The following is a 24,058-nucleotide window of genomic DNA, read 5'->3' on the forward strand; positions in this document are numbered from 1 at the left end:
AGCCCTAGGACAAGGGAGAAGAGCTTTCCCTAACTTTCTTCATCTAAGTTTAATTTCTCAGATGCCATCAAAGAGAAATGATGGTGGCACCAACCCCGCCAATTGCTTCCATCCCGGTGGGGTGCACAAAATCCCTTCTTCAAGTCAATTTTACATATAGCTATGTCTCATCTGCTTTTCCCTGGCTCTGTGTCTCTGCCTGGACAGATATGGGAGGTCTAGCACTATAAAAGCACCTCTGAACGTACCCCTGGGTTTGGTGGATATGTAGGGATCCATGTGTGGGGTTTTGACCCAAATGCTTCTACTAACAACATGCTCATTTTGTTTTTCTGTTTCAGAGAAACATGCTGCAGAACTACGTAAGTTTAATCCTTGCTCTTCCCCCCCATCATAGCATCAGGCTATCTCAAACAGCATGTTTGTGGGCGGAGGGATTTACTCAATTTTAGTACCATGACCCCACCAACGCTGCTTACAAAACACTACCTGGGGGACTGAAAATGATGAATTGATGAATTCAAAAAAAAAAAAAAAAAAAAAAGATGAATTATGAATTGGACCAGAAAGGAGAAAGCACTGTTCTCATTTTGATACATCCCCACACCGTGTAGGCTGCACCAGTTTTGCAAATAAAATCACATTCAAGTAAATGAACCTGAAGCATGCCTGGGGCTGTTGTGCAGCCCTGGGAGCCAGTGGTCCAAAGCCTCCAACATCCCTCTCCACCAAAGAGCCCACTTGTGATCATGTGTGTTTGGTTTCAGGGTGGAGAAATACTATTGTCCCAGTGGAAGAAGGTACCTTGGCTTCATGCTTTGCCTCTCCTTGAGTCTCTGCCTCCACACCATTGTTGGTCTGATGCTTTCTGTGTCCTTTCCCACCTCTTCTGTCCCACTAAATAAGTTCCCTTCCCTTCCCTTCCCTTCCCTTCCCTTCCCTTCCCTTCCCTTCCCTTCCCTTCCCTTCCCTTCCCTTCCCTTCCCTTCCCTTCCCTTCCCTTCCCTTCCCTTCCCTTCCCTTCCCTTCCCTTCCCTTCCCTTCCCTATAGGGTTGCAGAATGGGTAAACTCATTGCATCTCCAACCAGACCCACTGGGTGATGCTCTTGGTTCCTCCCTGAGAGACAGACCCAATTATTTATTAAGGCTACCCCTAAATTAATTGTGTTTGGGTTTGTGGCTGACATTCACACTGCAAACTCAGCTCCTGAGAGGGGGCAGCCACATCCCACCCACCCACCAGAAGCAGCTCCCAAAGAGCACCCAGGAACCACGCTGGAGTTAAGACAGATCACCAAGCTTTGACCATTGAGCATGTGAGGTCTCAATGCATTTCTGCAAGGGGAAAGATCTTAGCTCGGAGCCACTCTGGATACATCCCAAAGGCTCATCTGACTCTCTCCCTGCAGTGCACGTCACTCTGGATGCGGACACAGCACACCCCCAACTCATCCTCTCCACGGATGGGAAGAAGGTGCAGCGAGGAGACGTGCGGCAACCCATGCCTGATAATCCTGAGAGATACGACACCTATCACTGTGTCCTGGGCCAGGAGAGATTTGTCTCGGGGAGATGCTTCTGGGAGGTGGATGTGGGGACAGAGAAAGGGGGGGTCTGGGCAATGGGGGTGGCCAGGGAGTCCATGAAGAGGAAGGGGTGGATCAATCCCGCTCCGCAAGATGGTATCTTGGCCCTCTTCCACTGCAATGGCAAGTACTGGGCTCTGACATCTCCTGACCACACAGCTCTCACGCTCACCCAGGTGCCCCGGATGATTAGGGTTTACTTGGACTTTGAGGGACAGAAAGTAGCCTTTTTCAATGCTGACAACCAAGACCTGCTCTTTAGTTTCCCGCTGGCCCCGTTGAGCGGAGAGAAGATCCGTCCCTGGTTCCGCGTGGGACCAATTGCCCAACTCAGCCTGATGTCACCTCTTCCAGCCCCGCATGTCCCAGGCATGGAGGAACCTCTGCTCCCTTCATGCTTCCCCTTGAAGAGCCTCTCCACAGGGCAAAAGACCTCATGCACACCAGAGGGCAGGGTGTGACCAAGGTTGTGAAATCCCTGCTGTCGTCTATAAGTGCCCAAGACTCTTCCAGTTGTATCGTGCTACTGTGGTGGCCCAAGACTCTTCCATCCATGATTGCACATCTCCATCCACCTCAGCAGAACTATCTCAGCTCCTGCTGTGCATAGTAACAGTAGCTAAGGGTTTTGCTGCTCCTAAGCTGGCGTCCCCAAGCCAGCTGCTTCCTCCCAGAAGTTCTCATTTGCAACCCTTGGCTATGCATGGATGCTAAACCAACAAGGGTGCTGGCACCCACCTGATGTATGGAAGGAAAACCCCACCATGCCAATGGCAGGTTGTGAGGCTGAGAAGAAGGAGCTGTGCACTTCCACCTTCTTTTTCAAGTTGTCTCCATTCCTGCCAGTTCTGTGAAATGTGGCCTCTTGAGTGGGTGGTAGTGGTTATTGTGCATTTCCAGACAATTTCTGCACCATTCTGACACCTGCTGTTCCTCCAAGTGTTGCATTGAACTCACCTGTGTGTACAAGAGATGCTACTTAGATAAAGGTGTCCTCATGGCGTTTTTGGCTGGTGACACCTTTGCGGGTGATTTAGACGGGGAATTTTACTCTCCCTTTGTTGAAAAGGGAAAAATGAGAGGAAAGCATCCAGAAGGAGCTGCCGGTGGCTCACCCTGGGTTGCAAATGGAGAAGACAGAGGTCAAGCCATGATCCATCACTTTGAGTTTATACACTGCAGCTTCAGGTAATATGGTTAGTATAGTTAATGGCATTTTTTAACATAAACAGTCATTCTCTTTGATCTGATTGTCTCCCATCCCTCTTTCCCCTTAAATTCCTCTGCCTCCTAACTCTTTTATTGGGAATGGGATGGGGCTATGGCTGGGTTATTGTTCTTTGCTCCCCAATCCTTCAGGAGCTGCTGCTCCATACTGCACCCTATTAACTCCCCCCTCAAAGCACCACCAGCTTTGCAGTTAGTGCCAGCTTCACAGCCAAGCAAAAGCTGTGTGCAAAGGGGGCCTTCATTTGCAGGGAAAATCCTCAACCAAAACCCTGGGAGGTGTTTGCAGAACAAAGAAAGCCCCGTCTTGTAGTTAAGGGGGTAGCAAAAGCCTCAAAATAAGTGAGCAAAGAAGCCAAATGCTAGCTGAGCAACAGGCAGCATTAAAAGAGCCACTACGGGAGGATCTTGCCTACAGGATTCTCTAAAGAAATGGGGGGGGGAACAAAAATTCATTTATAGGCAGGTTTGGGATTAATAGTCAAAAGAAGGTGGGGAGAGTCAATGGCATACAAGATTATGCACTTGCAGAGTCATGGGACATCCCATCTCCTCAGACGCAGTGTCCCCTTGGCACCGGGACATGTCCAGAAAGCTTCCATAAATGGCTAAAAACAGAGAAAACAATGAGGAAATAAAAGAGGAAGTTTTTTCTTTTTCTTTTCTTTTCTTTTCTTTTCTTTTCTTTTCTTTTCTTTTCTTTTCTTTTCTTTTCTTTTCTTTTCTTTTCTTTTCTTTTCTTTTCTTTTCTTTTCTTTTCTTTTCTTTTCTTTTCTTTTCTTTTCTTTTCTTTTCTTTTCTTTTCTTTTCTTTTCTTTTCTTTTCTTTTCTTTTCTTTTCTTCAGCCGAATGGTTCTGTGTTTTGTCATCAAATTATGGGAAAACAGCTGATTTTCACTCCAGGCTCCGTCTTCTGCACCAAAGGGTGCACCAAAGGGACAATACTGGTGTGGGGTTAGAAAAGGAGCTGGAGGCAGTGGGGAGAAGCCCAAATAAAGCTGTCTGGGCAGATGAACCTATATCTGAGGAAGTATAGATGAGGTTCCAGTGATGACATAGTTTTAACTCCTTGACACGAAGATAAGCACCTTGAAGGGTCTTGAGAAAGCTGGAAACAACAAAATGTTCATGGCTGGCAAAAAACTTAATTTGGGAAGAAAAGGGATTTTGGGGACTGCGGTTTGTTCTGGAGAAGGTGCTGCCTCTGGAACATTTTGGGGGAAGAAAGTTATTTTGGGAGGGGGTTGGGGGGTGGGTTGTGCATGCTCATGAATTTGCAATGACGGCAAATGTCCTGGATGAGTTTGGGAGGAAAGGGTTAAGCCCCTGGGCAGCTGCCTGGATGGGCCATCGGGAAGTTAATGGGGCCGGGATGGCCGGGGCTGACACAATGGGCAGAAGCATCCCTCCGGGGGGCCCTACACAAAGCCCCAGCCCCCCCAGCACCTACCCATGGCAGATCCCTGCAAGGCCAGGCTGGGAGGAGAAACCATTCCGATCCCAATCTCTGGCTTTGCTCTTGAGATGCAGCCTTGTGCATGGTCCTTGGCATCCTTTTTTTTTTTTTTCTTTTTTTTTGACTTAGTATATCTTGCAAAGAGACCCCCCCCCCCCCAACAACAACAACAACAATAATTATAATAATTAATCCCAGGGTTGTATTCAAACTTTACAGCAACCCCCAGGGTTTATTCCCAATATACAGTCTAGTTGCATTAACCCTATTCTGGAGGGACCGAGGATTTTAAAGAATGTGTCCTTTGGGTTCACATACAGGAAATGGATACTAATGCTAATTTTAGGAGCGTAAATGTGCCCTTCAGCCCCAATCTCATGGGAAGGGGTTTTGAATGTAGTCTTCCCCACACTAAGTATGCATCTTAGATGCATTCTCCTGGGCAAGAGATGCCCCAAGGGACCATCAGTGGGTACCAGCCCCATATCCCACTCTGGAGCAGTCCCTACACATCACACCCCCTTGGAAAATCCTATTAAAACCACAAAACATCTCTTTCGACTGAAGTTTCTGAATCCATCCAGTGTCCAAAACTGAGTCCAGGGTGCCTGGTTCATATTTTAGCTAAACAAAATTGATGACCATCCGATGACCATCCAATGGATTCTCCTTGAGCTGGTCTGGATATCCAAGAACCACATTACCCGATGATGTTATATAGGCTTAGAGGTTATAGGGTTACACGGGCTCAGCAACTTAATATGATAAAATGCCCAGGTTTTACTATTTTAGCAAAGCAGAGGATGTCTTTGTGCTTTGAGGGGCCTTGGGGATGTTGTGATAAGGAGGCAGTGCGAGGCAGGTGGTCGAAAAATTGAGCCCTGCGTGCTACTGGGAAGGCAAACCAAAATTTATGACTTTTTCAGCACAGAAGGAGGTGATAAGGGAGAGTTGTGAGGAAGTCTGTGAAAGCTGTGGGGCCCGAGCAGGCACGGGGATAGAAAAAGGGGCCAAAGAAGTATTGAAAACTCTTAGCACAAGAAAGTGTGCAAGGTGTTTTGGGTTGCTCACGTCTGAAGCTGGCATTGCAGCCATTAAATGTGATGTCCCTCCAAGAGGAGTTCCTTTTTTTTTTTTTTTTTTTTTTTCTTTTTCCCTCCTTTTGGGCAGTGAAAGCTGAGTTTCTTTGGGCATGAGAAAGATTCCTCGAGACCAAAAACAGCGGAGGAACCACAGGAGGTGGGTGCAGCCTGGGTCACAAGCCAGGTGTTGAGACCACCACTATGGAGGTACTTTTGAGGTTCACCTCCAGGCCATGGACACTCATGATGGTGACCAGACCAGAGCTAAAGGCTTGTCAACATGGGAATCTCCTCCATTCCCAAATGGGTGATGGGCTTAGAGTAGTGCAAGAATGGTGTATCCTTGGCTATGCAGGTTATTGTAGGTCCCATGAGAAGGTCGTGGTGGTTCTTGCAGAAGGAAGGGTGGTTTTGCCTTTTGGGAGATGCTTTCTGAGAGATTTGACCTCTTCCGTTGCAACTGGGGAGCCTGTTTTTCCGTGCACCCAAACCAGGCCACTGGATGGAGCGAGGTCATTTTTTGGGGGGTAGAAGTCCTTGAAGCAGCTCAAATTTCTTTGTATGTTATCTGCAGAGCTGCAAGGAAATTTAGATAGGAGGGAAGAGGAAAAAAATAAATAAAACAACACTATTTCTTGGCCCACTTGAGCACATAAAGTAGCAGAAAACTGGGAAGAAAAAAAAAAAAAAAAGAGAGAGAGAGAGAGATCAAGCAGCATGCAGGCTGGAAGGCTGCTGTGCATTTTCCTAAAAAAAAAAAAAGCATTTGTTTGCACATGGAGAATAGCAAATGTCCCTTCCAGCCATCCTGTGCTGCTTTGCAGGCTTTTATTCCCTGTGCTGGAATAGCAGGCACACAAAAAAAAGTGTTCCCCGGGACCAGAAATAGCCTGGGGAAGGCTTTCCAAGCTGAATAGCAGCATGGGGCTGCATTAGGTATGTATCAAGTGAGCAATCTCTGGAAGAAAGGGTACTTGGCACCTGTGGGGTGCTCCTGGATAGCAGGGCTGATAAAGTGGATTTTTTTTTTATTTTTTTCCCCAGGGGAGCTGAGAGACTTTCCAGCCAGGCGGTAGGCATGGGGAGCTGAAATTTCTTCCTAAATTTCTTCTTTCATTCATATTCCCCGTGGGTTTTGGCATATTTATTGCTTTAGATGGATGCCTTGGCCAGCCCTGCTTCCCCATGGGTGAACATCTCAGCTCTTGCGTTCTCCGTGGAAATATGGGGAGATGATGATTAAGGGCAGAAGCACCCAATTAATATTTGCAGCCAGAAAAAGCTAAAAAACAGCTCAGAAGAGAAAAAAATTGATACCCAAACCATAAGCCACCGGCTTATTTGGGGCAGCAGGCAGAAAGGGCTCTTTGGTGAATAAAGGAAGAGATTTTGAAAGGCAGGTGATGCTGCAAATTTGAAATTTAGCGTTTGGGTGGAAAAGTTAGTTTCTTGTGCAAAAAGTTTGTTGATGGTAAGAACACAAGAGTTCTTATGAAAAAGACAGTGTTGTTCATTAAATAACATTATATGATGTTGACATTAACATTAAATAACATTAAATAGCATTAACATCAAATAATACTAACAATAACATTTACTAACATTAACATAAATAACATTAATATTAAACTAACATTAACTATCATTAAATGACATTAACTTTAAATAACATGAACTAACATTAGTATTAAATAACATTGACATTAAATAACATTAAAATTTTCTGTGAATGCAATAATTTTACACATTTTGAAGTGGCTGAGATCTCGTAGACCTCTACTCAAGGACTATGTATCACACCTCGAGGGCATAAACTATATAAACATTCTTCAATGTTTTTGGGGGGCTTTGCTCCTATGTAGGATTTACTGAGCACTGTAAAGTTAAAGGATTGAAATCTTAACGATATTTAATTGAGTGGGTGGGGGGTTGACCCTCTCTGGTCTGATAAATAATCACGGTAAAACCCACTAAGGAAGAAAAACCCTGGAGACACCAAAAAATTGAGAATTGGGCAACTCTGCGATAAAGGAACAATTTTCTCCTGATGGAAGTGATGGAAGCTCTTGGTCTCACTTGAAAATGGCCTTTTTTTTTTTTTTTTTTTTCAGATTGTGGTTGGCTGGCTTGGGTCTAGGAGGAAATTGAGCTGGCAGGGGTGGGGGTGGTAGTGCAGGGAGAAATGCAGAGCCCAGGCAGCTCCCATTCATCAGGGTGATAAAGAAATAACTGCACTCCTAAAGACAAACATTTGTCGGGGATTTTCTTTTCCTTTTTTCTTTTTCTTTTCCTTTTTTTTTTTTTTTTTTTTCTTCTGTAAAAGAAAGGGGTCAGTGCCTGTTGAAGGTGCTAATGAAATCAAGCAGGAAAAAAAAAAAGCTTCACTTTAAGTGCACAATGCAATTTAAAATCTCTCTCTCCACGTTTCAGGAACGTTTCTCTACCTGGGAAATCTGAATCTGGACAATTTTTATTTGGAAAAAAAGGGCAGAACAGAAATGTGCTTCCCCCCCTCTCCCCCCTCCCTTCCCCGCCTTGCAAGTTAGTTTCTTTAGGAAAGGAAAATTTGGGAGTTTGAGGATGCTGTGGGCTCAAAGCGAGCCAGGGCCTTTGGGAGCAAAGTTCAGTGCTGGGTTGAATTTTCCACCCCAGGCCTGTTTTATTTCAGATCTCACATCGATTAGGGAAATTGCTATCTTTAATATTGGACAGTGAAAGGGGAAAAAGTTGCCTTAGAAACTCTTGTAGAAATTTAGAATTTTATAAAATTTTGTTGAGGTTAAGGGAATCATGGAAAGTTTGTGCTGTATTTTTTTTTTCCTTTAATTTCTGTGTAGGGGTAGAGGTGTGGGAATTAAATCAGTACTGGGACACTGGGATGTGCTTTAAAGTAACTGCAATAAATCTCCCAGGGAAGTCAGCAGTGAGCGTTTGCAACTGCTGGCTGACACCCATTTTGGTGTTTTAACCAAATATTCCCCATTTTTCCTTATTTCCTCCTTGGGCAGGGCTGGTTCTGGGGGGGCTCAGGCAGAGCTTTTCTCACCTCCAAATTTCTCCCTCCCAGCTTCGCCAGGCAGAGTTACAAAAAATAAAATAATAATAAAGACAAAGAAAACCAACCAAAAAAAAAAAAAAACACCACCAAACTAACTTTATCCCCAAAATCGTGCTCAGGGCTGGCTCCAGCCCTTCCCCACCCCCGCATATGGAGAGGGGAAGGGGAGTGGGCTAACACTACCTTCCCCCCCCCCCCCCCCGACTCCTCCTCCAGGGGGGAGGCAGCGGCGGCGGAGGGCGCGCAGGTAGCACGGGGATGCTCAGGTAACGCGGGGGCGCACAGGTAACATGGAGCCCCTAAAATTAAAGTTTGGAGGAAGGGGGCGTGGGGGTGAGTCCTCCCATCCCCAAAATAACTCCCTCAAACCTCCGGGCTGGATTTAACCAAATATCTCTAAAAATACGGAAAAAAAAAAGTGTTTTGTTTTGTTTTGTTTTTGGGTGTGTGTGTGAGGCTTAATGTGCTATTATCACTAATAATTTAATTTTTGTAGGGTGCGCAGAGCCATGGCCCCCACACTGTACCTGGCACTGTTGCCCTGAAACCGGGTATCAGCGATGGAGTCTGCCCAGGTATGGGATGTAAGGGGCACATTGGGGGATACCAGCTCCAGGAGGGGTTGTTAAAGCCATTTTTATTGATTTTTTTTTATAGTTACATATATATATAGATATATATAGATATATATTTGGTGTTTGATTTTTTTTTTGTGCTTGTTTTTGTGCTTGATTTCATTTGTGCTTGTTTTTTTTTTTAATTCTTTATATTTATAAATTTTATTTTAATTTTTCATTTGTGTTGGTTTTCTTTTGTTTGTTTTCACTTCTTTATGTTTATATATTTCACTTTTAATTTTCGTTTATGTTTGTTTCCACTTGTGTTTGTTTTCATTTATATTTATTGTCATTTCTTTATACATATATTATTTATAATTTTCATTTATGTTTCAATTTATCCTTCGTATTTGTACATTTTCATTTGTGTTTTCTTTATGTTTATTCACCTTCATTTTCATTTACATCTATTTTCATTTATTTTTACACATAAGTTACATTCTTATTTTCACATTTCCATCTTTATTTTTAACTTGTCTTCACTTTACTTTTACCCTCATATATATTTTCTTTTCTATAACTTCATTTACTTTGGCTTTTCCCTCCAGGTACCTGAGGCATTCGAAGAGGTAATAGTGATTGACACGGATAAGCAATGGTCTCTCGCAACCCCCCTGCAGAGAAATCAGGCGCCTGTGCTCGAGCCAGGTAGGGAACCCCTCTGCCCCCATTCCCAAAATTCCCTTGGAGCATCGCAGTCCCTCAGTCATGACAGGCAGCTCGGTGTTAAGGAGGACACACCAGTCTTTGAATCTTCCCTAAGCTCATTTCCATGTAGCCCTTCCATTCCTGGTTTCAAGTAGCAAGGCTCCTTTTGAAAGAAATGCAGCTTTTTCAACTCATTTTTTCTTGCTTTGTAATTTGTATGTCTTGGCAAGCACTTCTGTGGTGGGTTTCTGCTTTTGGGATGCTTGACAGAATCTTCATCTCTTTGCTTTTCTACCCTTCCCATGCAAATTCCTAAGAGAAATGTCAGCAGGAGTAGAAGGGAGAATGATGGGTATGGACAGCAAGGGAGAAAAATGCAAAAGGACCTTACCTTGCCCAGGTGATGTCTGTGGAAAAGGGAAGGTGGAATCAACCCTAAATCCAATTGCATTTCCCCTGTACTTGTCCATATACCACTTGTGGAGCTTCCCTGAGTAACTCTGTGCATGATGCTTACTTTGGTAATTAAGTACTTTTAATTAAACCGGCATGGATCTAGAAATTAATTAACTCGGGTCCTGGGCTGCAGGGATGGGCAGGGGGCTTGAGGAAGGTGGGAGATGCTGCATGGGCTGAAAACCACCCACTGCAATACCCTGGAGGGCTTCACCCCCCTGGCTTCAGTTCTCAATTGGCTTCCTACAACTATTTAGAGGCACAAGGATGTGCAGTGAAAGGAGGAAAAACGTGGGGCAGAGGCAGGAGCAGGATCCTTCCCCTGGGTATCCTTGCAAATGGGCTGCAGCTTCTTCTTCACTGGGTCCAGCAGAACCCCAGATATGTGCTGCTCTGCTCCCTCCTGCAGGGCTTCTGCTGTGTAACCCTGCAGTGCGCTCCAGCTGGGCTGGGGTCCCCCCGTGCTCCCAGAAAAGGAATCTGGCAGCGGTGGGATTCGAACCCACGCCCCCGAAGAGACTGGAGCCTTAATCCAGCGCCTTAGACCGCTCGGCCACACTACCCTTGGGCCAAAGCCCTTCTGCTCCTCCTCTAAAATGACAGCAAAAAAAAAATTGACGAATTTGACTAATTCACAATGGGACCTTTTAAGATTCTTGTGCCATGCACCAGGGACAATTCAACCTCAGGAGCACGCTGGGAGCTTGCTAAGGGTGCGCAAAAGACCTGCCACCAGGGGGACCCCACGCCATAAAAAGACTCCTTTCCAAACGAATTACACTTTTTCAAAACCTTTTTTCCTGCTTTACATACTTGCTCCTGCACTGCACAGGCCCTCTCTACTCTGATTCTGCTTTTGGCACACTCAAGATTGCTTGTTTCTTTGCTTTTCCACCCTTCTCTTGCAAATTCCCAAGAGAAATATCAGCAGGACAAGAAGACAGAATGATGGCTATGGACAGCAAGGGAGAAAACTGAAAGGGGATCTTTCTGTGCATGATGCTAATTAGGAATTTCTTTAGTAATTAGGGATTTCTACTTAATCCACAGCCAGAAACTTAGCTGAGAACTTGGCTTAAATGCCAAAACCCTTGTGGTTGGTTCAAACACCCCAAACATTGTCTGCAGGTTGAGCAAAACTGCTGGTGTTGAATTGAGTAAAAACCAAAAATTTGTGGTTTTGCTAGATGGGTCTGGGAGGCTCCTTTGGGCTCACAGTGCCCTCTCCTGACAGCTGGGTGATGAAGCCCATGGGCTTCTCCGGCCAGGAGACGTGAGTTGCAGGTCCGGGAGAAGAGTATGCAAGATGGCAAGATGACTCAAGTTGAGCATTTAGGGCACTGGGATGGGCAATGAAAGGTTTGGGGTTCTGCTCATCACAAGGTGATGTGTGGATGTTGATCCCTAGGTGGATAATGACAGGTACAGCCTTGATTTGGGCTGTTCCTTGGTTGATTTCCAGTCGGTGTTTGGGAGCAGGATTGCATCCAGGCAATATTTTGAGGCTCTAAAGATGGACCCAAGTTATTGTGCTTCTTAGGAACTTCTGATCTTAAGGGCGAGACAACACCAAAAAAGGAAACAGAGTTGCTTTGTCATCAGATGACCCAGATAAATTTCAATCTCATCATTCTGCAGGTTTCCCAGATCTTTTATTGTCTTTGTTGCTCTTTTCTAATGAAATTTCATTGTGGGACTGGGTAGCATCAGTACTAAACCTTTTAGCTTAGTTTCCTGCTGGTTTTCTAGATGGTATTGGCATTCTTTGTCAAGCTGAGCTGCTCCATCTAAGAAATAATGAAAGGCAACGATTCAGGCTTGAAGTACACTGGTGCCCATTAGCAGACAAGAGGACAAAAGTCACCCGTTCAGATGTGCAGCCCGCTGGCCTTTGTGTAGTGCTGCCCACTCCAGCTCTGTCCTTGAGCATCCTTTCTTGCTTTGTGTGCCCCTAGCCCTTCTGCAACGTTCTGCTCTTTGAGGAGATGTTCAACTGGTTGAAGTCTCTGCGTTAACAAGAGGCAGCCCATTACCTTGTGAGTGTGGCAGATTTTTCTCCAAGTAAATAAAACTCACTTGGGTGAGATGCACCCAGGCCATCTGCCAGGCCTGGGTCACAACCTGTTCTCCTTTCTCTGTTTCTCCAGCCTTCCTTTTCCTCCTGCTCCATACTGCCAGAATCTGTTCAGATGGGCACTTTCTGCACTTCTCATCCACTCTCCCTGCTGTTGGGCTTTTCTGTCTTCTTGAGAAGTAGTCTTGGAGGCTGATTCCTCTCTTCAAGCTTACTATGCCCTGGGACGTGCATCTGCCTTCTGAATCACCTGGACATCTCTTGAGTGATGAGTCTGGGTGTAGATACTGCTCTGGAAAGACCCAGCTCTTCCCTCCTCAGAGAGCCCTGGGCATGTGGATTTTCTTTTCACTTTGCAGAGGGCTCAGGTATAAGATCACAGCCATGTTCCCTGTGATGAGGCTTCGTGCGTGGCTGTGCTCTACCCAGTAGTCCACTGCTGTCTAACTGAGCAGTCTTCCCAGCGTACAGCCCTGGGCTGCTCATTCATCTGGAGCAAGGGGAAGAGGCTTGGATCCCCGACATCGAGACCTCTGAGGACGAAGAACCGGTGAGACCCCTCCTGAGGCTGTGGGCGAGGAAGAGGAAGCGGTGGAAAAGCTGCCGAGATGCAGCAAGTTCCTCCGGCTCCAATTCATCCTACTCAGGTAAGGGGCTTGTTTTCTCCCCTGAGCTGGGGACACCCACTGGGACATGTCCACACACCGGGCATCACTCCAGGCCACCCACAAGCAGGACTGTAGTCCCATACTGGAAACGGGGGGAGATGGTAGAAGAGGGTGCGGGCATGCAAGGCCATAAGAACCCTTTGAGCTTTGTCATCCATAAATACCTAATAACTCTCCTTAGAGAGGTGGGCTGCTGCTTCTAGATCAGCTTGGCCTGGTAGGATGAGGCCTGACAGCACTTCTTGGTGACGCTTTTCTCCATCCTTCTTGCAAGCCCCCTACCCTGAACGTTGAGGCTGGTGGTGAATTCCCTCCTTTTTATGGTTCTCCTCCAGGGAAAAAATGTGTGGGGTCCTGTCCTTCATTCTTCTGTCTTTGTTCCCACTTCCCCAAGAAACTTTTCCATTGTTGTTCTGGTTTCTCTCCCTCTGTCCTGGCAGGGGATGGGTTGACAAGCGAGACTGAGGACAGTTCACAGGAGGAAGAGGGAGAGTGGGTGGAGCTGCGTGGTGAGACCATGAGGAATCCCAAAGATGGTACTTCCCTGGGTTACGAGCACCACAAGAGCCACTCAGGACGGAGATCAGCTTCCTCCAGCCACAATGGGAGGAAGCATCCACACAAGAGCTCATCGAGGATAGAGCTCGGGCAACACAAGCACGCGTGCAGGAAGTGTGGGAAGAGCTTCAGCCGTGGCTCATCCCTCAACCGGCACCAGAGGGTCCATGTGGGGGAGAAGCCTTTCGCGTGCTGCAAGTGTGGGAGAAGTTTTGTGTGCAGCTCCAGCCTCAAAGACCACCTGAAAAACCCCTGCCAGGAGAAACCCTACAAGTGCCCCAAGTGTGAGAAGCGCTTTGTGTCCAGCAGCTCTCTCCAGAAGCATTGCAAGCTCCACCACGAGAGCAACGTGTACCAGTGCTCTGAGTGTGGGAAAAACCTCACTTCCAACTCCGCTCTTCTCATCCACCACAGGATACACACCGGCGAGAGGCCCTACAAATGCCCCGAGTGTGGGAAGAGCTTCATGGCCAACAAGTCGCTTAGCAAGCACCGCAAGAGCCACACAGAGGACGGGATCTTTGTCTGTCCAGACTGCGGGAAAAAACTCACTTCCAACTCAACTCTCATCATCCACCGGCGCATACACACGGGTGAGAGGCCCTACGAGTGCCCCGAGTGTGGGAAGCGCTTCATGGCCAACAAATCGCTCAGCAAGCATCGCAAGAGCCACCTGGAGGAGGGGACCTATAAATGTCCCCAGTGCAGGGAAAGCTTTACAAAGAACTCAGCCTACGTAGCCCATCTCAGGACCCACCAGGGTCAGCCCCCTTATCGCTGCTCCGACTGCGGGGAAGCCTTCTTTGAAAGCTCGGCGTTCAACCAACACCGGAAAAAGCACTTGGTAGGGAAACCCTATCAGTGCCCTGACTGCGGGATGGGCTTCACTCTTCCCTCAGCCCTCCTCCTCCACCAGAAAAGCCATGTGGGGCCCAGGCCCCATGTCTGTTCCGACTGCGGGAAAGCCTTTCGGGAGACCACGTCCCTCCGCAGGCACCAGCGCATCCACACGGGTGAAAAGCCCTACCAATGCTCATACTGTGAGAAAAGCTTTCGGGCCAGCTCCACCCTCATCATCCACCAGAGGATCCACACTGGGGAGAAACCCTACAAATGCACCAAATGCACCAAGTGCTTCATGTCCAGCTCTTCCCTCATGAAGCACCTGCGGACACACCTCCGGAAGGAGCTGCACAGTGAGTGAGTTGGTTTGGCCCAGCCCTTTCTTGAGGGCCTTCGGGTCTCCATCCCCACGACATCGCAGCTCCTCCACATCCCATCCATCCTAGAACTTGAGTTTCGCTGCTGCTCGTGCCTTCAACTCCGAGAATAACTTTTACTGTTCCTCCCAAACAACCCTCTGAAGATTACATCTGTGAATTAAGGAGGACCAGGCATGCAGCTGTTGGTCATGGCACAGCTTCTCGTAGTGCTTAGGGAACATGGTGGTCAGTCAGTTCCCAGTTCCGGGATGACTTTGGGGATGGTGGGAGCCCAGTGGGATGGAGGATGATGGGGTTTGTGGTGGTGGATCTCCACTGGAATTGAGGACAATGGAATTTTGGGAGATGGGACCTTGCTGGAAGGAAGGAAGATGGGTTTGGGGATGATAGGGTCTCAGTAGGATAAGAGATGAGGGTTTTTTGAATAGTTAGACCCCACATGGATGGAGATGGATGATGGGGTTTGCGGACCACTGCTACTGAATGCAGTGTCTTCCAAATGCATTTCCTTCCCCAGTTTCCCCACTGTGTCTGCTCTTGATTTTAATGCTGCAATGTTTAGAATAAATTTCCCAATGAATTTGGTTTGAGAGTGTCAGCTTCTTTGTCATGCTTGCTTTAAGAGGAGGTGCAATAAAGCGGAGCTGGTTTTCTGGGAGCACAGGTTTGCTATTGATTCCTGACGGTTGGGGGAAGCTGGGGTGGCCCCATGGCTCCTGCATGCCCATCTCATGAAGAATTTGGGCGCTGGGAAGTGAAACGACTGCAGCAGAATGGGTGCTGAGGCATGGAGGTGGCTTGCAAAGACTTGAGGGAGAGCTGCAAAGCTGAGGCCAACTGCTGTCTCTGCTTGGAGAATTTCCAAGAGTTCGTGATACCCCCTGTGGGTACAGCCTCTGCAGAGCCTGTGTGATGGGAGGCTAGAAGCTCTTTGGGTTCCTCCAGGGTAGGGCAATGACCCAGCTGGGACAAGTGCACCCGGGTTTCAGCTGAGGAGTCATGGGGAGCTGGAACATAGGTTCCTCCTGGCTCTGACTCCCATGACCAACACCAAGGAGATGGTCTGCTGCAAAACGTCTTCCCAGACAGAAAAGCCTCAGAAAAGACAGCATCCAGGAAATGCCACTGCCAGACTCCATCTTCCTGTGCAAAACTTTATTTGTCACAGCCCTGCTCCAGAGGAGGTAACACAGAGCCCCCACAGGCTGCTCATGCTCAGTACCAGGAACAGAGCAAGGATCAACCCCAAACTAGGAGGCAAAGGTGGCCTGCACTGGCCAGCAGCACACAGTGACCACATCCCTTGCCCTGGGGTCTGCAAGCAGTGCAAGCAGAGGGGAGAGGAGCAATGAGAGCTGCTGCAGCCCCTGTGCTGCCTGCTGGGGCTCAGAGGCAGGTTGACACCTGTGGGTACCAGTAGGGCTTGTGCCCCAGCACAGGAGTCACGGGCAGGGCAGAACTCAGGGGCTGCAAGGGGCCTGGCCCCTGCTTGCAGCATCCCAGCCCTCCTCCAGCAGCAAGGAGGAACACAGGGCAGCCCCTGGCCCCACTGCCCCTCATTCCTGTGCTGCTCCTGCAGAACCAAGGAGAGGTGATGCAGGAGTGTCTGGAGAAGGGCAGGAGCACCCCAGGGCTGGGGACAGGGTCTGGGGGTTGCTGTCCCTCAGGCACAGCTGAATTCCCTGTGTCCACAATAGGAACCAGGGACGGATGGGATTTTTATCGAAGTTGGCTGCTGTGAAAGTGAAGATCTCAACTCCGTTGTCAGCGTTGATAAAAGACACGTGCTGCTGGGTGCAGTCCAGACAGACCCAGATCCTCGTGGGGACAGGGGACAGGGACAAGGGAGTGCGAGGAGATGTGAGAGACATGAGCTGTCCTTCATCGTACTGCACAGCCCAGATCCCTTCTTCAGGGTTCATGTTGAACACCCCCTTCCTCTTCACAGATACCCTGGCCACTCCCACAGCCCAGCAAGAATTCCTTTCTCTCTTCCCCTCCCCCTCCACCTCCACCTCCCACCAGTACCTCCCATCTCTGAACTCCTCATAGCCCAGCACGCAGCACCGACTCTCAAATCTCTCATCTGTGTCAGGAATATCCTTCAATTCACTTTCCCATCTCACACTCCTTTGGTCCTCCGACAGGACGAGGTCACGATGAGCCGTGTCTGCATCCAGGGTCACCTTCACTGCAGGGACAGAAGGAGCCAGGCCATCAGGGGCAGAGCTCAGCCCTGGGCAGGCTTTCCCCAGCTCGGGGCCAGGAGCTGCCCCACGGGGCAGGAGATGGGGCACCTCTTGTCTCCTGAACATCTCCCAGCAAGGGCAGGGGAAGCACCTCAGTGGGCAACTCAGTGCACACCTACCTCTATTTTGAGGCAGCAGACACCTTCTCCATGCTGGAAGGAGAGGGGAGAGCTGGTCACAGCCCACAGCCGATGTCCAGTGGGTGTGGGCAGGGTGAGGGGCCAGCCCTGGGCTGCTGTGTCCCAGCTGCCCACCCTCCCCTGCACATTGCCTTGGTGATGCCCTGGGGCTTAAATGCAGGGACACTCACCCAGCTCTGCAGCTTGTTCCTCTGAAAAGGAATATAAGAGCAATGCATTGATGAGAGGAGTCAGGTTCTTATCATGTGGCTGCTACAAAGGAATGACCCCCAGTTCCTTCAGTACTGGGGTGAGGGGGCAGGGAAAGATACTCACTCAGTCTTTCAGCTTTTTCTTCTGGAAAAGCATAAGGAATACATGATCAGAGAGAAATACTTCTCATCCCATGTCTACACCGCAAATTCTTTCAGTTCATGGATGGACACTCACCTATCTCTGCAGCTTGTTGCACTGGAAAAGAAAGAGAAAAGAACGTACGGTCAGAAGGGAGTATGCCAATGGGAAGACACCAAATGCCTTCTCTTAGTGGAAGGAGACTTACCCAGCTCTGCATCAATTTTCGCTGCTATAGAAAAGCAAAAGAAATGAATGGTCAGAGTGGAGAGACTTTCACTTGGCACTCCCCACTCCCACCCCAGGCTCCAGCTGCTCCTCCAGAACCCCCGAGCCACCAGCACACAAGCCCCCAGAGCCCACCCAGACCAGGCCCTCCCGCACAGACACCACTTCCCCAGGGGCTGGGGACAGGGACTGCAAGGACTCACCCAGCTCTCGCCTCTGTGCCGCTGAAAAGCAAAGGCGGAGGAAGAGGTGGTGAGCAGAGCAGCTTGGTTGCTGGGTGGGAACATGTGCAGGGGGGCTGCGCCTTGCCACCAGCCCCACGCTGCAGCCATGCTCCCTGGCCTCCCACCCAAGACCATCCTAAGGCCTTTGGGATCCCCAGGAGAACATTTCCTTCCTCCTCCTACGCACCTCCCTGGGCCAGGGCTCAGCCCCGCTCCACACCCAGGGAGGTCCCTGCAGAACACCTCCCTCTGCTCCATCCCTGCGCTGCCACCTTACCTTGCTTTCGGAAGAGATAAACTCCGAGGCCAATGGACACAGCCAAAAGCACGAGGACCAGAGCCAGAGCCACCTTCCAGGGCTGGGCATTGTGGAAGAAGGGAGCTGAGAAAAGGCACCAGGAAAAGGGCTGCATTTCCATGCCCGCAGGTGGAAGAGCAAGACCCAGACTTCTCCTGGGTCGGGACAAGTGCAGGGGCCAGGAACACCTCACCCTGGCTGTGCCATTTGTACCTGCGATGTGCAGGGATGATTCCCATTCCTGATGGAGGCGGCTGTTCCTGACCACGCAGGACAAGGGCCCCTCCATGCTCCCGGTCATGATGACGGCGCCTTCAATTTCAAAGAGCCCCTCCTGGTCCTGGGAATGTGTCTGGGAGACCGAGGGCAGGTGCTGCCCGCGAGCATCCCTCCACAGCAGCTGTGGCAGCGGGTACCAGCCGGCCGATCGACACAGCACCCGGACGCCTCTGGCCTCGTAGCCCCCCAGGGAGAGGTGGGGGTCAGCACCTGTGGCTGGGGGAAGAGCGCGTGGCTGGGGCTTGACTTGGGGAGGGATTCGGTTCCAAGGCAAAGACCCCATCTGCTCCCATGCCAGACACAGCACAGACCAACCACGGCCCCAGGGGCTCAGGGACCGGGCACTCCACGGAGCCACTCTCACCCCTAAACAGCACCTATTGTTGGCACAGCTGAAGGACCTGCTCAGCAACCTTTGCCCACTGCCCACACAACAGCATGGGGATGGAGTTCAAAGAAGGCCCCTGAGACTGAATTAAATCATTGCATTCATGCAGCTCTTTCTCAATAAAAAGCCTGCAAGGGCACAGGTGTACTCCTTGCTGGAAAAGTGCTCACCAGCAGAGGAGAAGCCCCATCACACTGTACTGTTTGCAAGGCCTCGTAGATGGCCATGAGGATGGGACAGGGTCCTGGCTGGAACACAGAAACCCTGGGACACCTGCACCATCCCTTGAATGCCTCACACCAGCCACTAACCTGACAACTCTAGCTCCACAACTGCTTCGTCATAAGCATCAGCATTTTTCACAGTGCAGACATACAGGCCATCATCAGAGGGTCTCAGCCCCGTGATTCGCAAGTCCAGGCTTCCAGCAGAGAGACCATCTCTGTCCAACTCTGTCCTCCCAGCATATGCCCCTATCTGCTCCCCATACAGGTCCTCTCCATTGCGGTAGTGGTGCACTGTCTCAGACAAATCATCCCGAATCCACCTGACCTCCAAGCTGTGAGCATCGCGTTGAGGGGACAAGTGGCAGGGCAGCACAACATCCTGCCCCACGGTGGCAGTGACAGGCTGGCCTGGTCCCTCCACTCTGAGCTGGGCTGGGCAATGGAGAAGGGCACAGAAAGGCGGTGAGACGTTGCCATCGTAAATTTAGTGTCAGTGAGTGACAAAGGGCGAGCTGTGCATGAGTTGGTGCGTGCTGCGTCCCCCGTAACCCCTTGGAAACCACCCGGGAAACAGGAGAGGGCGAGGGAGGACATGCAGGAGAAGGAGGTGTGCTGGGAGTGGGAGCCCTCTCTGCAGCATTCAGGCAGGTGAAGGAGACACAGAAAGGGCAGGCAAGGCAGTGCCCGTATTGTGTGAAAGAACAAAAGTGAAAGTGAAACCCAGCTGCCAGGGCTGATCTGTGGGCTAGGGCTCCCTCTGCTCCACAGCCTCTCCTTTACCCTATGGCAGCACGTCTGCTAGGCCTAGGGGGGAGAGCCCCCAGCAGTCCCGCAGTATCCTACCTGAGCCCAGCTGGAGGAGGAGCAGAGTGACGAGGGAAGTCAGGAGGCCCCTGACATGGCCTATGAGGCTGGGGTGGCTGCAGCCCCAGGAGAGCCCCATCTGTGCTGCAGCAGGAGCAGGAGCTGGGGGCAGAAGTAGGGGCAGAAGAAAGAGGGGATCGAGGGGCTTCAGGTACCACAGGCAGATGGGGAAGGAGTCACCTTGGGCCCGGACACAAATAGCCACAGCAAGCAGCACCTTGGGCAAGGCGCAGAGCCTGTGCTTATCACGGGCGGGGGGACACAGCAGGCAGCCCCCAGGGGTTCTCCTCCAGGGAAGCCCCACGGAGAGGTCTCTCACCACACCCAGCCGAGCTGCAGGAAACACAGGGGTATGCCAAAATTCCAGATCTCCTACGCAGTTCCGGACAACAGTAAAACTCTGGGAGGAGCTTGGACATTTGGGGGCTGGGAGCAAGAGGCTCCAGAGCGTAGCGGAATCAGAGGCTGCAGGGAAAGTGGCACAGCTGTGTGCTGAGACAGGGAACAAGGGAAAGCATGCCTATATTGCAGGTTTCAGCTAACCCAGGGATTATGTTGTATATCAGCCTCAAGGACAGGACTGAGCTAGGGAGTACGAGGACAGGATGACCCTAAAAGATTGAGACAGGGAACAAGGCAAAGGATGTTGATTCTGTAGTTCTTAGCTAACACAGTTGAGTTAGCTAACCACAAGGAGAGGGCAACCCGAACGATAAGGGAGTCAAAGACTGCATGCATAGATAATGAAGCCAGCAAGAACTGGCTTGACTGCTGACGTCTGTAAAAGAAAGGAAAGATCAGAAGTTTAGCAGTGAGGAAGGCTTCTGTCCTACATCAAAAGACCAGCAGAGTACACTGGACAACCGCCTGAGGATTCTAGTGTGCATGCAGATAGGGGTGGAAACCTATGTTAATGATTTATGGAGACCTGATGAATATGTAAGAGACTTGCAGGAAATGAAATGAATATGCATATATCCCATCAATATAAACACCCTGGCAGTAACTATTGGTGTGCATGCTAGGAGGAGTGATCCCCCTTGCACCCAGTACTGTAATAAACGTACCTGCTTTATAAGTCTTTAGGAGTTGTGAAGTTTGATTTCCATGCCTAAGTGCTGAGCACTGTGCTACCACCCTTTGCCCAGAGTGGTGCAGGCAAAGAACCAGCCCCACTCCTGGCTCTGCCCATCGCAGAGGAGGAAGAAATGGGCAGACCATTTGCCCTCTGGCAAGAGAAGCCCTGCATGCAGCCAGGATGATGACATGGATGACCTGTTCTTGAAGGAACTAAGGCATGGCTCTGGATCTGCTGCCCTTGTCATTAGGGGGAAAGATTCAAATGGCCAAAGCTCAATTAGAGTTGAAGCTTAACAGTATTGTTAACTCACAAAAAAACTTTATTTGCCACAGCCCTGCTGCTGCTGTGCCTTGATGTGCTCCAGAGGAGGGAACAAAGAGCCCCCACAGGCTGCTCATGCTCAGCACCAGGCACAGAGCAAAGATCAACCCCAACCTAGGAGGCAAAGGTGGCCTGCAATGGCCAGCAGCACACGGTGACCACATGCCTTGCCCTGGGGTCTGCAAGCAGTGCAAGCAGAGGGGAGAGGAGCGTGGAGAGCTGCTGCAGCCCCTGTGCTGCCCGCAGGGGCTCAGAGGCAGGGTGAGACCCATGGGTGCCAGCAGGGCTTGTGCCCCACCACAGGAGCTGTGTGCAGGGCAGAGCCCAGGGGCTGCAAGGGGCCTGGCCCCTGCTTGCAGCATCCCAGCCCTCCTCCAGCACAAGAGGAGTGCAGGGCAGGCCTGGCAACACTGTCGCTCAGTTCTGCGCTACTCTTGCAGGATCAAGGAGAGGTGATGCAGGAGTGTCTGGAGAATCACAGGAGCCCCCCAGGGCTGGGGACAGGGTCTGGGGGTTGCTGTCCTTAAGACACAGCTGGGCATTTATCCCCAGCCAGAACCAGGGGTGGATGCTCTCCTCGTTGAAGAAGGCTTCTTTGAAAGTGTAAATCTTGACTCCATTGTCAGCATTGATAAAAGACACCTGCCCCTGGGTATAGTCCAGACAGACCCAGATCCTCTTGAGGACAGGGGACAGGGACAAGGGAGTGCGAGAAGATATTTGAGTTGGGGGCTGCCCGTCATTGGAATCCAAAGCCCAGATGCCCTCTTTGGGGCTCACAGTGATATTTCCCTTCTTCTTCACAGATGCCCTGGCCACTCCCACAGCCCACCAAGAATTATTTCCCACAACTCCCTCCACCTGCCAGCAGTGCCTCCCCTCTCTAAACTCCTCACGGCCCAGCACACAGCCCCAGTTGTCAAATCTCTCCTCTGTGTCAGGCACCTGCTGCTGTTTCATTTCCCGTCTCACACTTCTGTTATCCTGAGACAGGACGAGCTGGGGATGAGCTGTGTCCGGATCCAGGGTCACCTTCACTGCAGGGACAGAAGGAGCCAGGCCATCAGGGGCAGAGCTCAGCCCTGGGCAGGCTTTCCCCAGCTCGGGGCCAGGAGCTGCCCCACGGGGCAGGACAGGGGGCACCTCTTGGCTCCTGAACATCTCCCAGCAAGGGCAGTGGAAGCATTTCAGAGCGCAATCCAATGCACACCTACCTGTATTGTGAGGCAGCAGAAACTTTCTCCATGCTGGAAGGAGAGGGGAGAGCTGGTCACAGCCCACAGCTGGTGCCCAGTGGGTGTGGGCAGGGTGAGGGGCCAGCCCTGGGGTGTTCTGTCCCAGCTGCCCACCCTCCCCTGCACATCACCTTGGTGTTCCCCTTGGGCCCAAGCTCAGTGACACTCACCCAGCTCTGCAGCTTGTTTCTCTGAAAAGGAAAAGAAGAGCAATGCCTGATGAGAGGGGAGAGCTGCTCAGCACGTAGCTAGAGCCTGAACACATCTCAGGAGCAGGAAAAGATTTCCTTGCCCTTAAGGTGGGACAGGACTAATAGTCATTAACGCCCAGCTTTGTACAATGCCCTTTCGAGTAGAACAGTAGACAGACATTTCACAGAGTCACAGGATGTTAGGGATTGGAAGGGACATTGATCACTTCTGGGGTTTATGTCTGTGTAACCCATACCACAATGGAAGGGACAAAGAGATTGTTGGAAGACATCCCTGTCCCAGAAATATCAGTGCAGAGCAGGGCAGCCCCGCAGCTCGCTCCCCGTCCCCACCTTGATCCCCGTTCCTTTCAGCCATTCCGGCCGTGTCCCGTGCCCAGGGCAGCCCCAGCCCCAGCACTCCCCACTCCCACCCCAGGCTCCAGCTGCTCCTCCAGCACCCCCGAGCCACCGGCACACAAGCCCCCAGAGCCCACCCAGACCAGGCCCTCCCGCACAGACACCACCAGTTCCCAGGGGCTGGGGGCAGGGACTGCAAGGACTTACCCAGCTCTCGGCTCTGTGCCGCTGAAAAGCAAAGGCGGAGGAAGAGGTGGTGAGCAGAGCAGCTTGGTTGCTGGGTGGGAACATGTGCAGGGGGGCTGCGCCTTGCCACCAGCCCCACGCTGCAGCCGTGCTCCCTGGCCTCCCACCCAAGACGATCCTAAGACTTTGGGATCCCCAGGAGAACATTCCCTTCCTCCTCCTACGCACCTCCCTGGGCCAGGGCTCAGCCCCGCTCCACACCCAGGGGGGTCCCTGCAGAACACCTCCCTCCGCTCCATCCCTGTGCTGCCAGCTTACCTTGCTTTCGGAAGAGATAAACACCGAGGCCAATGGACACAGCCAAAAGCACGAGGACCAGAGCCAGAGCCACCATCCAGGGCTGGGCGTTGTGGAAGAAGGGAGCTGAGAAAAGGCACCAGGAAAAGGGCTGTGTTTACATTGATGGGATTAGAAAAGCAAGACCCAGATTTCTCCTGGGTCGGGACAAGTACAGGGGCCAGGAACACCTCACCCTGGCTGTGCCATTTGTACCTGCGATGTGCAGGGATGATTCCCGCTCCTGCCGGAGGCGGCTGCTCCTGACCACGCAGGACAAGGGCCCCTCCACGCTCCCGGTCACGATGACGGCGCCTTCGATTTCAAAGAGCCCCTCCTGGTCCTGGGAATGTGTCTGGGAGACCGAGGGCAGGTGCTGCCCACGAGCATCCCTCCACAGCAGCTGCGGCAGCGGGTACCAGCCGGCCGATCGACACAGCACCCGGACGCCTCCGGCCTCGTAG

At 50.7% G+C, this 24,058-nt stretch overlaps 2 protein-coding genes across 5 annotated transcripts; one reads left to right on the top strand and one right to left on the bottom strand.

Moving 5' to 3' along the window:
- The first annotated feature begins 2,052 nt into the window (after positions 1-2,052).
- Positions 2,053-15,600, top strand: LOC309889143 (uncharacterized protein). 4 transcript variants are annotated; one of them, XM_082781870.1, is made up of 5 exons: positions 2,053-2,783; positions 8,907-8,985; positions 9,576-9,675; positions 12,670-12,852; positions 13,314-15,600. In XM_082781870.1, the coding sequence occupies exons 2-5, from the start codon at positions 8,971-8,973 to the stop codon at positions 14,633-14,635; spliced, it is 1,620 nt and encodes a 539-aa protein (XP_082637996.1). In that variant the 5' UTR covers positions 2,053-2,783; positions 8,907-8,970; the 3' UTR covers positions 14,636-15,600. The 4 variants fall into 4 exon arrangements, with proteins under 4 accessions (XP_082637996.1, XP_082637997.1, XP_082637994.1 ...); XM_082781871.1 differs by having other exon boundaries at positions 2,053-2,775; XM_082781868.1 differs by having other exon boundaries at positions 8,907-9,675.
- Positions 15,601-18,328: 2,728 nt separating this feature from the next.
- On the bottom strand, positions 18,329-20,708 carry LOC309889257 (butyrophilin subfamily 3 member A2-like; the record flags this gene model as incomplete). The annotated part of the gene is made up of 3 exons (XM_082782019.1): positions 19,864-20,708; positions 19,105-19,452; positions 18,329-18,621 (listed from the first exon to the last, which is right to left on the bottom strand). Coding segments are annotated over exons 1-3 (741 nt in total), but the record flags the coding sequence as incomplete, so codon positions are not given.
- Between the last annotated feature and the right edge of the window lie 3,350 nt (positions 20,709-24,058).

Source organism: Aythya marila (assembly GCF_965140915.1).
Source record: "Aythya marila genome assembly, chromosome: 33".
NCBI lineage: Eukaryota > Metazoa > Chordata > Aves > Anseriformes > Anatidae > Aythya > Aythya marila.